This window comes from Colossoma macropomum, unplaced genomic scaffold (genome assembly GCF_904425465.1).
Source record: "Colossoma macropomum unplaced genomic scaffold, Colossoma_macropomum, whole genome shotgun sequence".
Taxonomy (NCBI): domain Eukaryota; kingdom Metazoa; phylum Chordata; class Actinopteri; order Characiformes; family Serrasalmidae; genus Colossoma; species Colossoma macropomum.
The window spans coordinates 37,193,454-37,210,408 of record NW_023494793.1 but is presented as its reverse complement, the minus strand read 5'-3'; the positions used below and the strand labels follow the sequence as shown (position 1 = coordinate 37,210,408).

The 16,955-nt window shown below is 35.5% G+C and overlaps 1 protein-coding gene and 1 long non-coding RNA gene across 9 annotated transcripts in view; one reads left to right on the top strand and one right to left on the bottom strand.

Annotated features, from left to right (window-relative positions):
• Positions 1-1,197: 1,197 nt before the first annotated feature.
• LOC118813868 overlaps positions 1,198-16,955 on the bottom strand; it is a 26,449-nt gene continuing 10,691 nt past the window's right edge. For both annotated transcript variants that reach the window (XR_005007684.1, XR_005007683.1), the window contains 3 exons: positions 3,062-3,118; positions 2,739-2,828; positions 1,198-2,239 (listed from right to left, as the gene is read on the bottom strand). This is a non-coding gene — a long non-coding RNA (uncharacterized LOC118813868). The remainder of the gene's footprint in view (positions 2,240-2,738; positions 2,829-3,061; positions 3,119-16,955) is intronic.
• LOC118813865 (tumor necrosis factor receptor superfamily member 14-like) overlaps positions 10,355-16,955 on the top strand; it is an 8,393-nt gene continuing 1,792 nt past the window's right edge. For 3 of the 7 annotated variants that reach the window (XM_036579446.1, XM_036579443.1, XM_036579449.1), the window contains exons 1-9: positions 10,355-10,580; positions 10,685-11,096; positions 11,792-11,845; positions 14,305-14,684; positions 15,062-15,187; positions 15,292-15,447; positions 15,576-15,663; positions 16,604-16,776; positions 16,891-16,939. In XM_036579446.1, coding sequence (XP_036435339.1) covers positions 14,486-14,684; positions 15,062-15,187; positions 15,292-15,447; positions 15,576-15,663; positions 16,604-16,776; positions 16,891-16,939 — 791 coding nt within the window. In that variant the 5' untranslated portion in view covers positions 10,355-10,580; positions 10,685-11,096; positions 11,792-11,845; positions 14,305-14,485. The remainder of the gene's footprint in view (positions 10,581-10,684; positions 11,097-11,791; positions 11,846-14,304; positions 14,685-15,061; positions 15,188-15,291; positions 15,448-15,575; positions 15,664-16,603; positions 16,777-16,890; positions 16,940-16,955) is intronic. The other 4 variants (XM_036579444.1, XM_036579448.1, XM_036579445.1 and 1 more) reach the window with 4 other exon arrangements.

Here is a 16,955-nt window from a genome sequence, read left to right as displayed (position 1 = left end):
CATGAGCATTTATCTTTGTTTACATTTTCTGTATTCATGTGCATGTACAGTGGTGCAGTTTTAGCAATGCAGAATTCAGAGTTTTACTGACCTTCACATGCTGCTTGTGACCTGTCACTAGTGCACTACATTGGTCCTAAAAATGAAGGTTCCTGCACTCAAACAGTGCATAAAATGTCTAACAAAGAGCTGCCAAGGATTCAGCCACTTGTGCACAATTCCCTACTGGATGTACAGGGAACTATTTGGGTGAAGGAGCCAAATAGTGAACTCAGCACACTATATAGGGACTAGGGAGCTGTTTGACAGTCAGCCTGATGCATTCCTTTTATAAACTGCTGCACAAGTAACAGTTGCCTTTCAGCTTACACTGTGACATCTTTCTAACAACACTAATGTGATATTTTAAAGTAAAAACTAATTAATATTGATACATTTCTCATACGCTTCCATCCACTGTGGTTCTCAGCACAACCTAAAGCCAGCTACACTCAAAAAAATGACTCTTTGAATTTACTTAATTTTTTTTCATCAATGTTGCACAAAATCAAATTATCTACATTCAGACATATAATTTGAGTAACATTTACTCATTACCTAAAAGCAATGTCAACTATATTTTGCAGGATTTACTTCAATAATTTCAGTAACTAAAATGAATTATGTTCTTTCTATTTAAGCAAATTATGTAGATTGTAGATAACTTTTTTTTAGCTAAAACAACTCGAATGTTATGCCTTTCTGATGACATTTAATCATTGCTTGTAAGTTTTGTCAGCCTAATTATATTTTGTAAAATTTCCTTGGTGTAATTTTAACTAAATTTAATCATGTTCATGCTAGTTTATTAAATTATGTAGATTGTTAAATAACTTCTTAGTAAAACTACTACATTTTGATGTATTTCCAAATAGTTACTCATTGTTTATTATGTACAACAGCTTAATTATATCACAGAGCATTTATTAATGTACAATTTTAAATGTTATTTTTCACAAATTAAACTTCAACTACACTTAATGTTCCATCTATTTAAACACCTGGTCAAGACAATGACCATCATGACAATAAAAAAAAATTACAGTGACTTTATTAAGGTACATCAAATGCACATGCATATTAGGATCAACTAAAATACACATTTGCTTTACCACTATAGAAAAACACTGAATATTCAGTAATAAAACAAGACTGTAGACAAAATAAAGCAGACTAGTAAAAAAATAGACTAAATACTTCTCTAAAAGTGCACTGCTATCAATATATTATTGCTTGTCTTGCAGGCAAGTTGCTAAAATGCAACTTTACATACAACAATAAGCTTCAAACAGAACACTGCAATTATAAACACATTCACCTAAATGTGTGTGCCTTTAATCACAATTAATTAAGTCTTAAGTAATGGCCCAGAATTTGTGAAACAATGAAGTAACATCAGTAATTATGTAATAACACCAACCTTAAGTGCAACTTTACAACAGCAGATATTTAAAAAAATAGAACAGCACAATAACACAGTATTAATGTTATATGACTTTATACAATATCCAATTGTCATCAATGATCAAAATAATGCCCCAGAAATAGGTGCCTACAGAGTACAGCCTTCTTGTCAAAGCACTGCCTCTAGTTAGCACAACCTTATTTTGCTTGTTAGACTATGCAAATTTGGGGTGAAAATTTGGAGCTCAAATTGTTCAAAAGGCTACTTTGTACAGCTTTAGCAAAAAAGACTAAAATTTAACTGCATGCTGTTTTAAGACAAATTGATCTTAAACATGACAAGGATCTTGACATATTGTATAGAAAACCATTGAAATGTCACTGAATTTTGTTTTATGTGACTTAAGATTTGTTCAAAAGCCCATTGCTTTTCAATCAAAGCAGAAGCTAGTGTGAAAAGTTCCATATATTTCCAGAATGGACAGCCTACTTTGACTATCCCACGATTTTGTTCTCCAAACCAAGAATATTAGGGGAGAGCTTTGCACCATCCTTTGGCATAAGGAATGTACAAATTCATAGCAGCATTTCCACCCATTGTGATGAGCCATATTCAGTGCATAAATTACTCCAAGCTTTACTGCAGTCTGGTGCAACTGATTTGATGTTTCCTACAATAATGTTTCCATCAGCATGACCATCTTCATATTCTCCAAGAGCTCCACCCTCTTCTGATGACATAAATGTCCATTTCAGTGCTGTGCTGGTCTCTCAATATGTCTTCACCATGAATGTCCTACAAATTAAATCTTGTTATTAATACTAAACTTCATTGTTCTCTTGCTCCATAAAGAGTAATTTCAGTTTATTTCTCATTTGAGCTCTTCTAAATACTTCCAGGCACCTCCGACAGCTTTTTAATATCAAATACTTATTTTATGATGAATCTAAATAAAATTATCCCCCATCTCCACAAACCTCCATTCAATTGTAAAATACACATTACAAAATGGATAGTTCTGGTTCACCCTTCTCACTCTAGCACCTACAATCTATGGTTGGTGCTAACAAACTAACACACCAACGCCGCGTTTCAATTTGGATTTACTACACAGATGGGAGGGGGCTGATTTTATTAAGCAAATGTTATTAGAAATTGATATAAGAACTGAGGTGCCTGGAAGACACACAGTATTTAAAAGAGCACAAATATCAAATAAGATGAATTTACCTTAGTTAGAAATTAGAATTGAATTAGAATGATGGTGATGTGCTCAGGTCACATACTGACTTACCCTGTACTCCTTGATAAGAAATCCATCATCATTCAGGTGCAGACAAAGAGCTTTTATGATGGCTTCTCTTTTACAGTGGACATTCTTCACCTGCACATATTGATTGCACTTGTTAGAATATACCTTCAACAGTACATTAACTTGACAAGCGTGCAAGGAACAGATAAAAGCATAAAAACATATGAACATCAAAATCCCGATCATCTTAGAGACTGAAAATATATCACTAATTTGAACAATAAAACAAATAAATAAAAAGTACCTTTACAAAACAAACAGCCTCATAGTTAAATATCAAATCTGGATCATAAAAATGCACTTACCAGAGACTTAGAACATGCCACAGAATCCTTTAAAACATGGCACTCAACAACCTTAACCTATAAACAAAGAGGACATTTACATAAAATTAAATGAAAGACCATGTTAACATTTTATCTTAAACATAATCTTTACTTTAATGTTTTATCGCTTTACCTCAATGTTTTATCTCACCATGTGGACAAACATAAAAGTGCATTATTTTGGCTGAAATTTAATAGTCTTACAATAATATATATCATTTTACTCATATTTAGCTATTTGTTTTAATCTTGTGAACATTATTTTAGTTTGAAACCAACTATGATATTTAAGTCACATCAAGGTTCTTTTAATCAATATAGCTATCAGGATTCCCTGTCTAGGGTTTGTGCATTATTGAGCATCAAAATCAATGTATAATAATTACATCTACCACTTGACACTTGAAGACCATAATGTTTAACATAAATGCAGTTTGACTAAACATAAGGTAAACCCCATCTTGGTAACAATGACAGGGGAGTCACATAAGCAAAACACATTTGAGAGAATCTTATATACAAACATATTCTGATTATAATAATGACCAGTGACACTCTGCTGTTATATGGGCAAACATAAACGTCTTTTCCACTACAGGGCTGAACAGTTATTATTAGCTTGCTAATTAACAAGATAATGGATTCTATTATGCCAAACTAAATCTCCACTTACAATTCTGATGGAGCAAAGTCGAGCGATTGGTGTTGACAGAACAGAAAGCTGAAATTAATGTTAAACCTGCTTCGTGGTGCTTGTAGCCTACTAGCTAGCAGGTTAAGTTAGCTAACACTAACGTTTGCTTACGTGAGCACGGTATTCCGAACACTTCAGTATTCTGTACACTGGCAACTTTTTGTGTAATAAAAGCTACTTTCTTGACATTTGTCAACGATACATCTGAGACATTGTCATATATCCTTTTTTCCATCAAATCGGTTGGCAAGACCATCTAAGCTGGCTTTGGACATCAAATCTGTGCAAATAGTGACCGACCCCCGGCGTGACCCGAACATGGCGGGTGGGGAAACCCAGGGATGCGAATGGGGTGGGGAAACTTTCACAGCCAGTTAAAATGCATTTAAGCACATTTAAACATCATATTTAACACTAAAACGAGTATTAAACAATGGATTATCACCATGAAACACAGTATGTTTAGTACTGAGTTGTTAATCTAAGTTTACACCGTCAGCTAAATTACCTTAGCAGACACCTTTCAGCTGCGCAGCTTCACAGCACTGACTCGCTTTACTGGGCTTTTTTTTCATGGTAGCCTCATTCACTGCACATATTGTTTATAATAATTCAATTTTATAACCAGTATAATCAGTTAATGTCTACTTTTATGCATTTAGATTTCATAAAACCTCAAATAAAATGCAGGGAAAACACTATACGGAAAACTACTCCTTTTAGGGAAGCTGGTGTAGGGAATACTGACGGCACAAACCGATGACACAGATGACGTTTTTTTCTTTTTTCTTTAAAAGTATTGGCCCAAATGTGACCAACCAAAGTGCATATTGGTTGCTAGGCAGATTTTGCAGAGTCCAACCAATCATTAAATCGTGTATGACTTCGGGTATCTCCGCAAATAACTACTAAAACGCGAAAAAGGCCGAAATGCTGTACGGTATACTAGCTAGCTGCGCTAACGGTATCAGAGTCCATGTTGGAACAATACATTGCAAACTGGGTTCATCGAACAGAGCATTAAGTGTTAAATGGACAAACGTTGAAATTAAACCAGTTAGCGTTAACTGATGTCTGTAACCTACTAGTTGCTAACGCTATGTTTGCTAGCTAGCTACAATAGCGTTAGCAGGCTCTATATCCAAACCCCAGGCTCAGTGGAGCTAGCTATGCTAGCTAGGTTAGCTAACTAAGGCTGAAATTACACAGGTCTGTGGACACCTAGCACCCAAATATCACATCCAAAATCACAGGCAAAGCGAGCGCAGCTTCCTCCGCGGGAAAAGATTATTAACGCTACAGGTCACGTCAAAGACACAACTATCTAACGCTAGCTAGCTCTGTTTACTTCGAATATGTGTTGAATTTAGCCCCTCACAAACTTATGCTATGCTAGTTAGTCGTCCCTTAACTGTACGTTTTCATCAGTTATATCCAACGTTGCGTTATGCGCGTCTATAACCATATAAACTATGTTTTACCGCGTACTTGTACGATGACACAGCAGCTAAACGCACTCGTCTGCAGCGAACTTCAGAAAATGGCGCCGTTACTTAGCTAGCTAGGCTAGGTCCACAGTACCGTTAGCTAACGGTTGTGTTGATGAGCAAACTTGGTGAGGACCTCAAGTGACCTCAACATGACACATTCTTATGAAGGACACATTAAATTAAAGCACTGACCTTTACAATTAAAACACCGCGATCAGTTTTAGTGAGTTTAGTGATTATTTGACTGAGTATCGTTATGTGTTCTCTGAATCTGTGTCGGTTTAAACTAAACTGGCTAAGTTAGCTAGCTAGCGGATTTTAAGCCCTGCTAAGTCCTCCCTTAACCTTAGGTTTTTGCAATATTTTTCTGCGTATTTCATGAATATGTTAGATGTCCGTAATGTCAAACAATAGACAATATACAATATCCTGCCTTGTGAATGTAAGATGACTGAATGTTCTCAGGTCACCCAAATCTTCCCAGAGACGAGGTGTAGAAAATGGCTGCCGTCAGCTCGGGAAAAGTTTTGCATGCACATGCGCAGTTTCTACCCATTGACACCACATAATTATTTCTAGTTCACTTTAAGCGTGTTTCACATGCTTAATTTACTGGTTTTCAACATTGCTTATTATTATTTAGTTGAAGCAAAAACACATTTAAATTGAGAAAAACATGCACAATTTTATAGGGCCAAGTTCATTTTTTTCAATTGGATTGGATTCTAACAACGTCATTGATAATTCAGAGGTTCAGTTATTAATAATGAAATTACTAATCCTAAACCAGGTTTTATTAACCCCTTGAAATCCCTGCTTATGACACAGTAAAGATTATTATTCAGTGACTCCTGGGACTTCAATGCAAACTGGCTGAGCTATTTTTAAGTTATAGAAGCGTGTAATATAACTTTGGGCCTGCTGGTGGGCCCTGGCCATTTAAGGGGTTTAATGATTTTGTTATTGTCACACACTTTCCTATATGTGGAGGAAAAATGCTCATGATGAATTGCTTTGTTTTTAATGCACTACAAAGCATATTTGGGATAATCACTCGTGTAAGAAATACAACCCCATTTCAAAAAGGTGGGACACTGTGTAAAATATAAATAAAAATAGAATGCAAAGACAGCATATCAAATGATAATTGAGGAATGAGGAATTTTATTGTTTTTTGAAAAATAAATGCCTATTTTGAATTTGATGCCAGCAACATGTTCCAAAAAAGTTGGGACAGGGGCATGTTTACCACTGTGTTGCATCACCTCTTCTTTTAACAAACTCTGTGATTTGGGAACTGAGGAGACATTGCTATAGTTTTGAAAGTGAAATGCTTTCCTATTTTTGCTTGATACAGGATCACAGCTGCTCAAAAGTTCAGGGTCTCCTTTATTGTATTTTTCATTTCATAACATGCAAAATGTTTTCATTGGGTGACAGGACTGCAGGCAGGTCAGTTTAGCACCGAGGTCTCTTTTACTACAGATCCATGCTGTTGAAATATGTGCAGAATGTGGTTTGGCATTGTCCTGCTAAAATAAGCAATGCCTTCCCTGAAAAAATGCCATCTGGATGGCATCATGTATTGCTCCAAAACCTGCATTTATTGTTCAGCATTAATGATCACTTCATAGATACTGACTTTTGAACTGTGCGCCAATAATAAGCTTTGTGGTCTTTAGCCTAGAGGAAGCAGTGTCCACGATTTCCAAAAAGAACTCCAAATTTTGATTTTCCGTACCAGCAGACACTTTCCCACTTTGCCCCAGTCCATTTTAAATGAGCTTGGGCCCAGAGAAAGTGGCAGTGTTTCTGGATCCTCTTTATATACAGGTTGTTTTTGCATGGTAGAGTTTTAACTTGCATTTGTGGAAGCAGTGCTGAACTATGTTCACAGACAGTGGTTTTCAGAAGTGTTTCTGAGCCCATTCAGTGATTTACACTACAGAATCATCTGTGTTATTAATGCAGTGCCGTCTGAGGGCCAGAAGATTCCAGCCAGCCAATATTGTGGTCTTTTTTTTAATTGTTTGAAATTTCTCAGTTTAAACATTTGATATGTTGTCTTTGTACTATTTTCAATTCAATATAGGGTTTAAATGATTTACATATGGTTGCATTCTATTTTTATTTATATTTTGCACAGCATCCCAACTTTTTTGGAAATGGGATTGTATTAACAAAATACTAATGTGATTAATAATGAAAGTAAACTTGTGTATGCTGCCTATGTGTATTTGTAAATTTTATATTAAAAATGTTGTATAAAGTATGATGTGTTACTGTTTTATGTTAATAAATCTATGCTGTAATCTTTCAGGTTTTATCTATTTGTAAGCTCCAGAAATAAGACTGGTCACTTTTTCTTCTCAATGTGTTGATCTTTTTGTGCCTCAACTGAAAAACTGAGCTTTTATAAAGTAAGCTTAAATGGCCCTTATCATGAACCATCTTCTGCTTGCTTTTTAGGATTAAAAGAGTTTGATACAGAATGAAAACACTGTTAAAGTTTCAATGTGTCAAAGCTGGATTCATTGTTTCTGTGATGTCATAAAAAAACATATTTACATAAATCTGCCCATCCGACCTACAGCAGTTCAGCTCCACACATTCACACGTTTTAAGGATTATTTCAGCCTGGACTGATTTTTGAATGAGGCACAATATAGGGCAGAGATCATTTACATACAGTGGGTGGAAAAGTACTCAACACATCAACATGTTTTTTTTTATTAAACATTTTTTTTTTCAGTTTTGCTATTCACATGAAATTTAAAGTTGACATTGCTAGTAAATTAATAAAACAACCATGCTATAGAAATTGTAACGGTATTTTATGTTCATATGCAGACATAGTGCGCTGTATTCTTGCCAAAAAAAAAAAATTTTGTCTTGTTGACCACACTAGATTCTCTCAGTAACAGACTTCTCTCAGTAATCTTCAGGCTTCTCCAAATGTTCTGCAGCAACTTCAAACAAGTTTCAACATGCCTTTTCTTCAGTAATGGGGTCTTTTAGGAAGAGTGCATTGCCTGTTGTTTTCTTAGTAAAGAATTTACCCGCTGCTTCCAGGTCTTTCTGGAACTCTGTAATTTGGAACTCAGGAGGTCCTTGGCTCTTGGGCTACTCTTCTGACTTTCAGGAACCTTGTAAGGAGCTCCTGTACGTGGCCCGTTGATGGTCGAGCAACATCCTTCTGCTTGTGGATAATGGCCCCAGTAGTGCTTATAGGAACATTTAGGACTTCAGAAATTCATCAGCAGCCAGTGCCTTTGCTATGCTGCTCCACTGTCTGGTTCCAAATGTCTTGGGAGAGCTAATTGCCTCCATCCAGCATGAGATGTTTTGTATATGACGGATTGGTTACAAATAAATTGTTTACTTGCATTCAGAGATGGGAACCCTTTTTTTCAAGGAGTGGAAGTAGGCTACTGACTTAACAACATGCTCTCACCCCTTGGACAATATATAAATTATAGACGTTAGTGAAGTATATCTGTATAAACTGTAAAACTACAGTGAAACTTTTGCAATTTTCTCTTTAAAGAATTCTGCACATGGTCATGTATTCTGAATTCATTTTCGCATGTCCATTATACAGGCTCTTTTCATCACTTGGACATTGTTTTTGCTACCGTGCGTTTAGGACTGATGTACAGTGTTGTGCAGAAATCTTAGGAGCAGCTGTTTTATTGAGCTCTTAGGGAGCTTTCTCTTGCCACTGTCACCCTTTGGGGCTTTGACTCATGATTTCTGTAAAGCTGGTTTGTGACAATGCCAGTTGTAAAAAGTGTTATACAAATACATTTAAACTAAATTGAGATGTCAGAGAAAGAGAGCCTGTAATGTAGCAGTTTATTTTCTCGGTATTTATTGACATTAAACTAAACACTTTATGACACTTTATGAACTTACATACATAAACTAAACGGCATTATCATTATTTCAAGATTTGCAAATGACGTTAATAACACCTGTAGCCTATTACATGATCAAATTTAATGAAAATTTACAATAGATTTTACTGCATTCTAATACATTATATTATAACAGCAATTTTGAAAATGCAGACACTTGACACTCTTATGAAAAGAGACTAAAATTTCTTGAGAAGCTCTAATGTCCCCTTCATCCTTCCTTCACTACTGTGACATTTTCAAGCATGGTGAAGAAAAAATACAAGAGAAGAAAAATGATGTATTGTATTTCAGTGATGTTTTTTAGTCACTTAATATGTGCATATATGTTAAGTATTTATGTATATGTGACAAATGTTTAAAGGACAGGAGAGGCAAAAGATAAACAATGGTGGAATCCATCCAAGTGAGTCATTTTATTTTGTAGACAAAAAAAGGAAAATGCTTCATTCATTTTAATTTGATAAAATGAAAATATAGAAGTAATAGAAGTGAACATCAAGAATTTTTATTATATATTTTCTACCAATATCATTATGGATACAAACAATAAAGTGATTATATATTTGAGGGGGTCCTAAGTGACCCTAAGTTCAAACAAGTACACACTTAAAAAAGATGGTCCTTTAAGGGTTCTTCAGAATTATTTAAGCATGAAGTGGTTTTATATAGAACTCATGGTTCTAAATAGAACCATTTGCTTTACTAAAGAACCCTTGATGACCCATCTTTTTAAGTGTGTACTTGCTTGTAAAGGTACTTGCAGGGCTGTTTCCTTCTTTTGCACTTCGACCCAAACAGTAAATAAAAGATTTCCACTTTCACTGACATCCTGGACTTCTGGAATTTGTCCACCACTGTTTTACTTCACTCACTGTGTAGTACTTACTTGGTGGTGTCCTCCATAAAGGTCAGTGGAAGTCAAGTGTGGCCTATATAAAACTCACTCTGGACACTATTCAATAAAACTGTTCCTGCTTTGCTTCATATGACTTGTTTATTGGCTTTGAGCCAAGACTGTAGAACGGGTTACTCAACTGCTGTTTAAGGCCTGGAATGAACCATTTCAGCGCAGGAGGTGAGACTGGACATCAAAGCCTTTTTTAGACAAAAACTTTAACCCTTTGGACCTGTTGCTCACTCTGTTGTCAGACAGACTTATCCAGTATTGGACTAAAGGACTTATCCAGTCCTTTAGTCCAAGATTCTTCTTTCATGTTAATGAGAAATCTGATGGACACAACTCCTCTCACCACCCAGTGCGCTGGACTCATCCCAGAAAACGTCACTTCCATTTCAGGAAATAGGACAGCACTGTCTGGTCCTTTTATTTTATTTGTTAAGCAGGAAAATGGCGGAAGGAAAGATTCTCTCACTGCACTGCAGTTTTGAACAAGGTAAATAAGAATTTATCCTCTCTGCTAAACTGAAGATTTAATGAAAACAGGACACATAGACTGTTTGAATTCGCATGAGCCCAAAAAGGACATTTGGTTTTCAGATAAGAAACCGGACTTCTGTGTGGAACTTCTGGAGAAGCTGAACTAAGCAGAAGAGAGATTGAACCCTCACAGCTACACAGAGTGTTGCATTTTAACTGTTTTCTTTGAAAGAGTTTATAAAAGTAAGAACTTTTTAACATTTAAATGTCCAATAGAACTTAAACATGCACTATAAAAATTAATAAAATTCAAGTCAACTTTAAATGTTGCTGTGAACACGGTTGCTCCCCTATCATACTTTGCTCCAACCCTGTGAGGGGGGCTTTTTGGCCACAGAAATTTCAGCAAATTTTCAGGTCTTGAGTGGCACAACTGTTGCATCAGTTGGTCATCAAGTGAGCATGAGTTGAAAGCCTGGTAACATCGATCCACAGATCCACACTTCAGACTGAACAAATTTAAAAGAATGGGGTAGGCTATATCCTATATTCTTACATTTCTAATGTATTTTCTGGTTATCAGATACAAATATTTATGAAAGTTCAACAACGTACATAAAGGAATATGGTCTGAAAATGGAAGAGAGGAGGGAAAGAGTTTGCTTTGTTTAGACAGCCTCCAACTCGAAGTGAAAATGAGTTAGTTGGCATACAGCTTGGAACAGTCTGGAATGTTGCAGTAACATTATTAGTGCGTTCCTAGCCGATTCCTACATTTCTTTTGGCTAGTTGCTAGTTGAGTGTGTTGCTGTGGTTTTACAGCAGTTAAAGTAATGATTGCTGGAAAGGCAATAGTTTACAGATATATAAACATACTTTCGTCTGTAGCTGTTTTCTGCAGATTCAATCATAATGTCTGCTATTTCTGTCTCATTCTATTATCTGTTATCTCACAACATATTTACAAGAGGCTGAAACAGTTGTCCTATTCATAGAACAATCATAAGATATTAAGTTTTGTTCTGAGGATGCTGTAGGGATTTGCCTGATGGCTAACTGTTACCAGACTTTACACACTTTTAACTTAGCATATGCATATAACATTGATCTTGTTGTCCACTTAACTAATACTTAGCATGATACTCTTCAGGCATTGAACCAGTGGGGAGTGAGGGTGATGTTAGGTCTGCGTTTGTGTTCAAATATCAATTTGTATTTTAACCGTAGGTCATCAACAAAAGAAATGAAGGCGATGCTAGAGCTTGTGACAGACAAGATGAGGTAAGAACAGTTCTGTCATAGGCAGGGAGTTAAGCAAGAAGAGGGGCAGGGGTGCTTAGGCTTTTTCATCAATTCTTTACCCTCATTTCACTTCTGTTATGCAGCGTTCACACAAAAAGAGATTTCCATACATTTTTTATGAATGTGATATTTAGATACGATAGAAATAATGGGCTTCTTCAGTAGTTCTGAGTAGTAAAACATCTAAAAAAATGACATTCATCTATTTATATATAAAAGCAATAAAATATAATATTTCATGTCATATTTATAAGCTGTCACTATCAAACTCACCACTTGGATTCAAGACTAAAATCTTGGATTCAAGACTAAAATCCTTTTGCTTGAAGTGATACTATACCTTAATTATGTTTATTTTATTAAAACAAATGATTGAATATTTCAGTTTGACACTACCAATACAATCATAACACCACTGAAACCTTCTCAAATGTTTCAGTAATGACAATTGTAGCTAATTTTGAGCATAACTCAAGAACACTAGCCAGTGCAAGACTAATAAGCAAGTCTTTGAACAACTGTACACACATAAAGTCATCATATTTTTCATCAAAACCCCAAAAGTTTACTTAATTTCAGGAAAATGTGTTTTTCTATAGTGACCATTCTTAATGTTACACACTCTAAGCCACATTTACTTTAAAACAATAGGATCTAACTGCTCACAGGCATGAAGGACAGAGATGCAGTCTCAGTAAAACTCGGCGGCAGCAGCGCATCATCACCAAAATGTGCGGCATGGTCAATAAGATCTACTCATAAAGTCACAGAGGTAGTGATTACTGATTACTATGCTGGCATCTTTTTTAAAGCTGGTGTATTTTCACTATTTTCTAGACAAGGGGCAATCAAAATAATGTTCAATAATCCACATATAAATGATGTCTTATATATTAAAGACCCAGGAAGTGAAGTTCTGGTTGGCTGCCAAAAGAAAAGAAAACAAAGCAACAATGAAAAGCAAAATTCTCAGAAAAAGAGCTACGAGGGGAAGAAGGGAAGAAGTTCTAGACAAAAAAATAGTAAATTGTTTGATAGACGTTTTTAACTTTTAATCAAGAGCCATAGCTTCGTTTCTTAGATTCTTTTTTATAAACAATAAATGACTAAACAAAATCAAATTATAACATTGTCATTTTGAACTTTTAACTGTAGGAATCATATTTTAGCATGTAAGACTGAATTTGATGATTAAATAAATAAGTACATAAATACATAATTCAATCATTTTTTAAATTATCTGTAATAACAGTAATAATTTTGCTTACATAAATTAAAGTTTTAATTACAATTACTAAAATATTGATGGATTTGTACTGTCATGAATATTGTTTTTAGTACTTAGTACTTTATTTTTGTAGTATTTGTGAGTACCTTTACCTCTGCTGAAGTATATTAGTGAGTAAAGAAATCTTTTTACTCCGTTACATTTTAGCCTTTGATATTTAGCCTTTAATTCCTTTTTGTGTTAAATTTCAGTTTGTTTTGGTAGTGGCAATATTTGTACTGCATTGTGATTGCTTATATCTCTGACTTTGAATCTTTGTATTTTAGACCAAAAGATTCCCAAAAAAGAGAACAACAGAATTGCACAGCCTTCAGTGCTGTATGTAGTAAGAAGTTCCACTGCAGAACCCAGTCCAGATTTTTGACCTGCTACTTTTGTAATTCTTCTAAACTTGTTTTAGGAAAGGTTCTTTTGATGATTTTATGCAAGTATCAATACTTTTACTAGCATTGATTTAGGTTCCTTTACCCTCCTCTGAACCTGATCAAGAACAGTGCCAGTGTTTGTTTTGATGCTGCTTCAGTAGGTGCAGCCGCAGTATTTGTTAGCTAACATCTCTGAAAAGCATCAGACTGTTTTCATACCCAGTTCATTTTCTTAAGACCACCACAGTTTGTTTTTTGTGACATTGTATCTCTTTCATTTGGTTCAGATGGTGGACTGCCAAAGCTAAAGTGGACTAAATTACACTTGTGGGTGTTTGTTTATTGATCAGAAGTTTTGCTGGGAAGCGTTCTTCCTCTCACATTCACCAGCAAGCAAACAGAGATGCTTATCATCCGTGTGAATATCAATTTAAATTTAACGAATGAGGTTGCTGATGCTTGGCCAAAACTATGCTCCAAGATCAATAATGGAGATTCTGATTCTGCTCGTGCTGATCAGCGCTTCATAGGGAAAGCAGAGGTTTTTATGTTTGTGTCTTGAACTCAAAAAGTAGAGGGTCATCGCCACAGTACAGAAAAGTGGTGGGTCAAATGGCCGCTCGCCACCATGGTTCTGGCAGCCCTGTAATTGAGTGATAATTGTAATCTTTGTTACACTGATATGTCCTAGAATATCATTCATGAGGCTGCACTTTCTTCAGATGCAAAATTAATACCTGGTTGTTGATTTTAGTCATTTTAAAATGTTTGCTCTTTCTTTTCAGCTTCTCCTTGAAAGAATGTACATCCTGGACAAGGTCTCTGAACTTCTAATGCGTGTGTAGAGAAGATGACCATGAGCAGATCTACCAAGAAGAAAATCTAATATATTTTTGGAGTTGAAGTGTTAATTCAAGAATTGCCTTTGGAAGAGAATAAACTTAAAGAGGTTTAGCAGTGGTAAAGATGAAGTCTGCAAGAGATACATTTACTCCTTTTGTCTTTATTAGAAGAGGCCGCACCAGCATTTCAAAGACGATCTCAACTCTGACGATAATTTTTCTGATTTTTGCTATTTTCTCTCTGAATTTTGAGCTCTGTTTTTGCTCGTGTGCCCGGGCTGAGTATGAGATAGATGGAAGATGTTGTCCCATGTGTGCACCTGGTAAGCAAAAAGCTGATGCTTATGGAATGCAAAGTTATGACATGAAAGTGAAAAGTAAAAGCCTGTAATCCCCAGAATAAACCAGCTAAGCAGTAACACAAAGGAAGGTCTCTCTTTGCAGTTAGTATAGTATGCAATAGTGAGTGAAGGTTAAATATATGATCTCTGTCATATCAACATTTTATAACTATTTTTTTAAGTTTTAAATTTGGAACAAATGTTTTGCTACAAGAGTAATAATATACATATAGTACAGACAAAACTCTTTTAAAATAACATTTTTTTTACAAGTTCAGTCATTACCATTTTTATACAAGATGACTGTGTTAAAACTTTAATCTGTCAAGTCAGCTCATCTTTGGCTGTATGTTCTTTAGGGAACCATGTTTATAGGCACTGCACTGAGGACACCAGCACTGCCTGTGTTCCATGCTATCATTCAACTTTCATTGATGCACCAAACGGACTCACAGACTGCTTTAGCTGTACAGTGTGTGATCCTGGTAAGTCTGTTCTTTATAAAAAAAATGCATGTTTATAATTCTTTGTGCTGTATTATTACAGAAATCTGTTTCAGATGGACAGTTTTGTTTTGTGTTCTCTGCAGGTCGGGGTTTAAGAGAAAACACTGTCTGCACTCGATCATCAAATACAGTCTGTGAGCCACTAGATGGATATTACTGTACTCATCAGTACAGTGGCAGTTGTATACTAGCTGAGAAACACACAAAATGCACCCCTGGACAATATATAAAGCACAGAGGTTAGTGAAATTAGCCTTTTTGACTATACATTTTATTGTAACCCCTTGTGCAGTTCCTTTTTAAATGACTAGATCACAGGAGCAGCTACTTTGTTCTCTGTGACTGAGCAGAACTTGTATGTTTGCAGGAACAGCATTTAAAGATACTGAATGTGCTGAATGTTCAGATGGAACCTTCTCTAACAGCTCTCTTCAGATTTGTCAGCCACATTCAAAGTGAGTGTTCAGTTGTTTAGTGTCACTGAATGATTAATCTGAACAGTGAATGATTATTTTTGTGATAAAAAATCTGTACTAAATGTTTAAATTTGGTAACGGGATAGTCTGCAAGCTGAGACTAGACATAAATGAAGTAATGTAAGTAATGCATTTGTGTGTTACTAATCATTATCTGATAATAAACAAAAAAGCTTGAAGTGCTATTTTTATTTGAAGCATGTTTTTAACCCCAGAAACACCTGGGACACATGACCACCCTGTCCAGATTGCAAACCATCTGCAGAATAAAAGCAAGCAAACATGCAAACAAATATGAAGAAAACATATGTTGAGATGTTAAATATCTGCTCAAGCAGCAGACATGTGAACACATAATACACTGTAAAAATGATTTATTTCAAAATAAAAACAGTTACTTCATGTGGTCATGAGTAATTTAACTGGTTTTATTCAACTCAAATACATAATTTGAATGAAACAATTCAAAGCAAAATAAATAAAAAGTAATATCTTGCATCACAAAACACTTCTTATCAACTTTAGCCCTGTTCTACTTTTTAAAGTGCAGCTTGAAGGAGTAAAATGTTGTGGTGTAGCAGTTTTTATGACTTTCAGCCTCCTGCTGTAGAGGAGACTCTGGTTGTTCTTATAATACAGAAGTGATCTAGATTAGGTGTGGCCAGCTCTGGTCTTGCGGGTCCAGTGTCCAGAACAGTCTGGTGATTTCCCTGCTCTAACAGACCTACTATATCTGATTGTTGCCTGGAAGTTGACTCAGGTGTGTTTGAGCAGTGAAATCACCAAACTGTGCTGCACTGCAGCCCTCCAGGACCAAAGCTGCCCATCCCAATCAAGATTATCTTTATTAAGCCAATCTGTTAAACCAGATTGAAAGAAATCATATTACTTAAACATTTCTTTTGTTTGACTCTGACAGATGTGAAAATCTGGGACTTACAGAAATAAAGCCAGGAACACGTTCTTCTGATGCTGAATGTGGAAATAAAACTCCAGCTGCTCTGATAGCTGGAATCATAGTTCCTGTTCTCATCGTGGCTGTTGCAGTTATCATTTTTTTTAAAATTAAACATAAGACTGCCCAACATCCAGGTAAGGGTTTCTTTAACTGTTTATTCAGATGTTGTATGTTTAGCCTTTTATGTTTCACTTACTTAAATTGTAGTTAAAATATAGTTAAATGTGGTTTCTGTGCTTTTCAATCAGCTGGGCATGATAGCTTGATTCCAACAGAAGAAAATTTATATGGTAATCTGTAAGTATTGTTGAAA